The 8492-nt window shown below is 30.1% G+C and overlaps 1 protein-coding gene across 1 annotated transcript; it reads right to left on the reverse strand.

Moving 5' to 3' along the window:
- Positions 1-2804: 2804 nt before the first annotated feature.
- Positions 2805-6539, reverse strand: LOC107853960 (glyoxylase I 4). The gene is made up of 5 exons (XM_016698943.2): positions 6177-6539; positions 4053-4227; positions 3424-3507; positions 3138-3341; positions 2805-3042 (listed from the first exon to the last, which is right to left on the reverse strand). The coding sequence occupies exons 1-5, from the start codon at positions 6219-6221 to the stop codon at positions 2948-2950; spliced, it is 603 nt and encodes a 200-aa protein (XP_016554429.1). The 5' UTR covers positions 6222-6539; the 3' UTR covers positions 2805-2947.
- Between the last annotated feature and the right edge of the window lie 1953 nt (positions 6540-8492).

Here is an 8492-nt window from a genome sequence, read left to right on the forward strand (position 1 = left end):
TAATTTTATTAAAAATAAAAATTTTAATATCTATTTATACGTGAAAACAATAGGTAATTATATTTTTATAAATATATTTCAATGCAGTTAATACGAATTAATTAATAGTAAAGGATCCTTCGAAAACAACTTCTCTACCTCCCTGAGGTAGTGGTAAGGTTTGCGTACGCCTACCTTCCTCATACCTCACTTAAGGGATTTCACTGGGGTGAAAATCAATCAAACACCCCCCTTAATATTGATCAACAATCATTTCCCCCTTTTCACTATGTAATACCTATTTTACCCTTAATATTTTTAATCTTCTGTTTATATAATATTTTTTATATTATATATATTTATCTTTCATAATCGATGTATTTATCATTTTTATTTAAATTCATTTACATTATTAGTAAATTCTTTTATAAATTAATTACTAAATCTAATGGTATTTTTTACGTTCAAAATTTTTATATTATAGGTATTAAGTATATATGTGTGTGTATATAATTATGTATGTAGATGCATACTTTGATTCACTCTTGTTTTTTAATATCTATATTGATAAACGAGTTTTAATTGTCAATATGAATTATTTTGTAAATTGTAATTTAAAATTCATTAACAATAATCATTTGATTTGTAATAAATATAGATCTACAACAACATCATACCCAGTGAAATCCGCAAAGTGAGGTATGTGGAGGGTAGGGGCACGCAAACCTTACCACTGCCGTGTGGAGGTAGAGAAGTTATTTTCGAAGGAACCTCGACTATTAATTAATTTGTATTACCTGCATTGAAATATATTTATAAAAATATAATTACCTATTATTTTCACCTATAAATAGATATTAGAATTTTTATTTTTAATAAAATTAATTTTTATTATTTTGCTCATTTATTTCGTTATAGAATGTCATTAACTTATATACTCAATTAATATTTTTCACTTTTATTTTTTCATCTAAAAAATAACGTTTAACTTTTTATAGAAAATATGTTATATAGATTAAAAAATAAAAATTGTGTTTATAAAAAAGTTTATTTAAAAGAAAAAATTCAAATGTTGATATAAATACAAGAGTAAATTAGGTATTTTGAAAAATCAAATAAGAAAAAGGAGGGAGAATGATTATTGTTCAAAGTTGAGGAGGGTATTTGATTTTTACAACAAAGTTCGGGGGTGCAAATGATTTTAACCCCTATAATATATTAAAAGTGTGAAGCCCCTTAGAAAAATGATTTGAACCTTTTGTCATTCATTAAAACAGTATGCAATAGATAAAATCATCTTTTCACTTTTTTCCTTCAATTATTATATTATTAAATTAAGAACTTCTAAAATATATGAAAAGAATCCTGATACAATAAATATATGAAAAGAAATTAAGAATTTTAAATTGTGTAAAATATATCAATGTTAAAATATATGTGAGTCCTTAATATATGGAGAGAAATTAACAGTCTCAAAATATGCACAAGGAATCCCATTTTATTTTAGTTAAATATATAGGCTTGACATATACTTCTCCAAATTCAATTCTCTCCTTTCACCCCCCCCCCCCCCCCCCCCGCCCCTTTTTTTTTTTTTGCAAATATGAATTTTTCTCTCTGGATTTTTTATGTTGCCCATTTAAAAAAAAAAATTACCTTCAAAATAAGTTCTTTTTTTGTTGTTGTTATTGATTTAAATTAGGCTTGGCAAAATTAAAGAACCTTTGATTTTTAAGATGAATTTTTTTTCATATTTTAAAATTATTTGTATTTGCCTCTGTAAATAAATCATTATTGATTGATTTTTAATATCTTTGTGTAGATGAAGAAAGATTTATGTGAAGCGTGTGAACGACACTTCATGTCGATTATGAGTGAATTTAAGGTATTTTTTTTCTATTCTAAATTTTATTTCTTATTCATATTAGCTTTATTTCTTATTAAGGCGTAATTCAAGTTACTAATCTTTTGTCGGAATCATACTTACATAAAAAACTATGGAGAGAAACATAAAGTGAGAATTGTGACTTGTCATGGTAACAAACAAATCATAGTGTCAAACAACAATTAAACAAAGTCATTAGTTGACTAGAAGATAAAAAAAAAAAAATGGAAATTAGAGATTTCATGAATTAGCAAATCAAATTTATAATCAATTTTGATCTTCCGTCAGGTTCTTAGAGATAGACGCTAGGAATAATTTGCATCGCTCGATTTATGTTTTAAGTGTCGATAATTAATATTTCAACATATCCTTTAAAAAAAATAATATTTTGTTCATATATTTGTTTCAAAATTTATAATTATTAGTGTTGGATGAAAAGACACATGACATGAAATGTAATTTTACTTATCCTGGTGTGAGTAGTATCGAAAAAGAGAATGAATAAGTTTTTCTCTATCAAGAAATTGGCCTTAAGTGACTTTAAGTGAATCCGATTTATAATACTGGATCTTTTAAAGGCGGATCAAGTATATTGCTCGATATAAATGATAGTAATTTATTTTTTATATACATTTATTATTATTGTCATATACATGTATGAAACACGTACACTTAACTAGCAATCTTAAATCCTCCTCCGTTAAGAAAATGGAAAGGAGGTAAAGCCAATAGTCAACATATTACATTTTGGTAAAGACAATGAAAAGCAAATTAATATTATACTAATATTAAAATGCTTTAACTCCATCACAATCAGATACTCACATCTTAGTGAATTTGAATATGGTCTTTTTTCTGATTCTACATTATAAGTCAAGTTTGTCCCCTTTCACAAAATGAACTAAGGACACAACAAGAATGAAGGCGGGAGAAGCTCTGATGATTGCAACTGTGTAAGTAATGATTGGTAAGAGTTCAACTTTATGCATTTTGCAAAGGATTGTTATATTTTCTCTATTTATCCAATAATTTAAAAAAGCGTACATAAGGATTACAATTAGAGAGCAAGCAGTCCACATCCTATCAAGCATCAACTTGAGTAAATTCTAGTGCATTAGCATCTGGGTCTCGAGTGAAAATGGCTGGTCTCCCAGAGTGACTAAGGCTGTAGGGAATGCCTGAAAAGGAAAACAAACAGCTGAATAAATGTCCAGAGTATCTTTTGCCATTTTCAAGTCAGCAGGTGAAACAGGGAATAAGGTAAATGAAATACCAGCTTTATCAAGAACAGCTTTCAGCTTCGACACATCGCGAATTGCTATGCAAGTATGACGATCTCTTCCCCCATGCTCGGGCCGACCAGTTAAGGGATCCGGATTTGGAAGCTCCATTAGATGTATCATCTCAGTACCCACCCACAACCAAGCACCTCTGTAGGGAAGCTTGTCATGTGGTCTTGCCTCATTTATTTTTAGTCCTGATCATTCATGAACTTTTAAAACTATGAAATTATGTATTTCCTCTGTAAACCATCCATTTAGAAAGTGAAGTGTGATTACCAAGAATATTCTGGTAAAAGTCCAATGACCTCTCAAGGTTTTCACATAGTACTCCAACGTGGTGCATGCTTACAACTCCAAAATCTGCATTAAATCAAAATAATAATTGAAAATCAGGTACACTCGACCAATTTGTTAGAAGACCAATTTGGCCTAACAATCTTCCCATTATATATTCTGTGATCAAATAATCCATGTGGAAGTGTTTTGGTGTAATCATACAGCCCATATGAAACTAAGACCTTGAAAGATGGTACAAAATTACCAATAAGATGTGTATTCACCATGTCACCTTATGTACCCTTAAGCTGAACAACTAAGAAATTGTAGTCACTTCACATTGTATCAAAATCTTGAACAAGAATATCACAGCTCCAACTTGTGTTTGGTACAGTTATCCTTATGTCCATGTCTATTCAAATTTAGAATTACACTAGTAGGAAAAGATTCACTTATTCTCTTCACATGGAATAAAACTAGTACCAAATAGCATGCATGATCAAAGGACCACAAAAGATTTCATGGATTCCTCAACTATAGCTACTTCATGAAGGAAGATACCGAGGAATATAGAGAAATACAATGAAAATTTTTACTGTGTGTTGCTTAAGATGGAAAAGAAACATCACCCTTATTATCAACAGCGTTGGTGCCTACAGATTCTTTTGCAAGCATATCCATTTCCACTGATGTTTTGGCTCTCATCAACAAACAACGCCTGTGGTTCCATCGTGTTGAAGATGGTTGAAAAATTTTGTTTGTTATTCCACTGGTAGATACAGCTAGGACACCCCCAGGGTTCAGCTGAATATAGGGGTTTTTAAGAACATATCCAGAAAACCAACAAAGTGAAAGAAACAATGAACAAACGCATCAATAGTGGTACAGATGAAGCTGCCTTTTCTATCATTCTTGAGCCATCCATAAGTGTGATTGGCGTATCAGATAATTAAAAGCATCATAAAATGCTATTTCAAACAAAAAATTGAAAGAAAAAAGAAAAATAGCAAGCACAATGGAAAAAATGGTGTGTCCATGCTAGTAGGTAGGAATGCGTTGTTCTGTTATACGTGCTAGTAGTCATAGTGCCACGCTTGTAGTGTCTTGTTCTTGGAGTTTTGGTGATGTTTGTTGTTTCGGGTAGATTGATTGTAGTATTATTTTGTGGTAGTCTTGTTTCAGTTACTATCTGTTTGTTTTGTTACTACCTATTGCTTCTTGTTCTTATACTATGTCTTTTTCTAGACTGTTTTTATCTTGAGCTAGAGGCATGTCGGAAATAACCACTCTATCTCACCTTTGAGGTAGTGGTACAGACTGCAAACACTCTACCCTCCCCACACTCCACCTTGTGGGAATATATTGGGTATATTGTTATTGTTGTTTTTCCCATCTCCAATTACATAGAATGCAGAAGCTGCTTTGGAGGTCGCAAGCAGAAAGCTTTGCCACATATAAAGCACAAAATAGATGAGCTTTTTTAATTCAAGAACAGAATACTGTTTTCCACCCTGATATGTGGATATATGCTTAAAGATTGTCTTGTCTAAATTTGGTAACAACCGAGATGCCAATTTCGTTTTCTCTTCTGTTTCTCTTTCTTTGACAAGGAGTTAACTATGATTTCCTACTCTTTAATTACAATTGTGAATAATAGTGAGACTCGACCTGATAAAGAATGGGAAAGAACCAGCTAATCTGGATTTTTGTTTACTAACCAAGAAATCCCCGTGAGCCAATGATGTAGAGCACAAAACTCCACAGATGATGGGCCTGCCTGGCTGCCCCTCTACCCTTCTCTGCTAAAATGCCGGGCTTTTTTTCTGAGGCAGAGTTCGAATTTGTGACATTTGTCTTAAGTCACACGTCATAAGTTGAACTCTTTAACATTAAACCAAAGCACTGGGGGCACATCTAATCTGGAAAATGTCTCAGATCTTAGACAAAAACACAATCAATGATTCCTTCACAAAGCTATAGGTCTATCTGCCAAAGAAAAACCTATTTGATACTATATTTGGATTTTTGACACAACCCATTGCTCTAAGCTTATAATCAATTTGCTAGTAAAAGGAGGCCTTCGGTGTGGTATTGTCTTCCAACAAAGTAATTCTTAAAAGAAAGAGCTCAAAGTTATTACTTCGTAAAACACGAGGCAAAAACTATCTACTCCAAAATAAAGCTCAAGCTTTCCTTGCTAGCTGATTTTTGAACTAATTGCAGCTTGACTAATAGATTACTCATTACTTGTTTCAGTAAAATAGGAGAGGAATGAGGAGACGAGATGAGAATAGGCGTCACCCATTCCATTCGGGAATTCTCTTCTTGATCACCAGTGTATTGATAGAAAAACAATCACACCAGAAGAAAGAAAAAGGGGCTCTATACCAAAAAGTTAAAATAGTTCGTTCAAATTTTAGGATAAGCAACTACATAAGCTGCAAAGAATGGGGAAAAATCCTACTTTAGAAGAGACATATCAAGTTTCACTTGGCAGTAACAGCTACTCCCTAATTGACAGAAATTGATTCTAATAACGTTAGTTGTTAGTATGAACATCAACTTTCTATTTGCGATATTTGAATTATTTAATACCTTTTGCATCTTCTTCAGCAGAAATATCATTTAAAGAAATTAGACTAGAGAAATCTTTCAAATTAAAGTACAATTTTTGGTCTGCGCATCACAATCAACAAGTCTTTGGAAACCAATAAAGAGCTTTGATTAAAAAAAATATTGAGTGTGAATTTCACCTTGTTTTGAGGCAGAGTGAGAGGTGGGTTAATCAAAGAAGCCATCGAAGAATGATTCTTTCTTTCAACTTTGGGGATTACTTGGTCGTTAGTTTTACATTTATGGGTTTTATTTGGCTAATAATAATAATTGAAAACGATGTTATGTTATGAGATGGCTCCATTTGAGCGGCTCATAATTTTCAGGCAAAGTGCACCACTGGTTTGTGTGGGTTTGAATCTATAAAATGTGAAAACGTGTTCCCTGCATTTCTCATTATTGGCAAATTAAGGGAGGAGGGGTGCGGGGTGGGGTGGGGTGGGGGGTGAGGGGGCGCAAAGTGCACGGATATCATTCTTTCGGGTGTTGTTTAAATTTTAATCAGGATTTAAAAATTTACACCATATATTAAAAATAAATCTTGCATGTGTTAAAATTATATTACTATAAATGATAAATATTTTCTAAGTATGATAGATTTAGGTAAGTTTTTTAACCATAATTCTATCTACTCAACCCACTTATTATATATACTAAACTACGCGCCTTGCACGTGTACCTCACTTTAATGAATTCAAATATTGCACTAAATAGGATATTTATTTAAATAATAAATACGAATATGATAATTAAATTTAATATAACGTTACACTAAATAGAATATTTGTTTAAATAATAAAGATGAACACAATAATTAAATTCAACATCTTTTGGAGAATTTATTTAATTAAACCTAACCTTTACCAAAAAAATTGTCAAAGCCGATCAACATTCATCTACCATCTGTAAACTGCAACAAAATAATACGATGATAGAGACATCAAAACAATATCATTAAATCTAACTTTTACACAAAAATTTCCTCAAAGTCGTCTGACATTCATCTACCACCTGTAAACTATAACAAAATAATATAATAATAGAGATATCAAAATAATACAACTAAAATTAACCTTTACACAAAAAAAATATCAAAACAGAGATTTAAATATAATACAATTATATCTAACCTTTATCTAAAAATTTTCTCAAAGCTGACGACATTCATCGCTGACCAACATTCATCTAACACCTGTAAATTCATCTACGACCTGTAAACTACAATTAAATAATACAATAGTGATCACACTGGTAAACTACAATAAAATAATACAATAGTGATCATAAATCTTCAGTTTTGATGAAAATAATTCTTGTTTGAGTAAAATTTTGACCCTAAAGAATGACTTGAATGAAAACAAAGAAGATTTATATATCCACACATGTTGAATTCTATTATGTTGTCAAAAATAGTGAAGAAGTTAAGAATTAGAAAATTAAACATCCTCCAATCTAGACATTCAACCGAATCAAGTTAGATGAGCATCAATCATATTTTTTCAACAACTAAATCGATTTCTTCTCTAGTATAACGTGCATCTCAATATTTATAGAAGTATTTTCTTAATAAAATCTTATTTTAGGAGTATTTTTCTATATTATTTTAAAAGTATTTTTTTAATTGATCAATAAAAAAATATATTAAATTTGATAATTTAACAGAAACAAAACACGATATTTTGGTACCCTTTTTTCATTAATGGGGTAAGAGAAGAATTGGTTAGGGGGGTTTACATATAATGAAGTGATTATGGTGGTGTAGGTAAAAAGATTTATGGTACTTATGTGAAAGCATTGAAAAGTTGGAAAAAAATGGAGAGAAGACAATCTATTTAAAATTAAAAGTTTCCATATATTTTAGGAGTCTCATATATTTTAGGAGTCTAGTTAATATAATAAACATAATTAAATAATAAATTGAAGAAAATAATGAAAAGATAATTTTGTCTAAAGGGGGATCTTTTAACGAAGGATAAAAAGTTCAAATCACTTTTCTAAAGGGTTTCACACTTTTAATATATTATAGATATAGATTATAGATATAGATTATAGATTTCTATTAAAGAGACTATTCTTAAATATGAAAAAATTATATTAAGGAATAACTAATTATTATTATTGGTGTTATTTACTTTTTATATCAATTGATCTTCATAACTAATTGCAATTTGATTATTATAAAAATTAATAATCGTGTTATTTATAGTTTTTTTTTTAAATGTTATGTTATAATGTTTAAATAATATATTATCTAATTCATTATAAAAATAATAATCTTATGTCAAACTTATAAATATTTTTAATAATTTTTATAGTTTATTAATATACTAGTGCCTTTGGCTCCTAGGAAATTACATGTTATAGCCCAAATTATGGGTGACTTTGAATTTTTGACCTCAAGGAGAAAATTCTTTAAAGACTAGCCCTCCTTCCTTTTTATTATAGTACATGTACAA

The sequence above is a fragment of the Capsicum annuum genome, chromosome 7 (genome assembly GCF_002878395.1).
Source record: "Capsicum annuum cultivar UCD-10X-F1 chromosome 7, UCD10Xv1.1, whole genome shotgun sequence".
In the NCBI taxonomy this organism is placed as follows: Eukaryota; Viridiplantae; Streptophyta; class Magnoliopsida; order Solanales; family Solanaceae; genus Capsicum; species Capsicum annuum.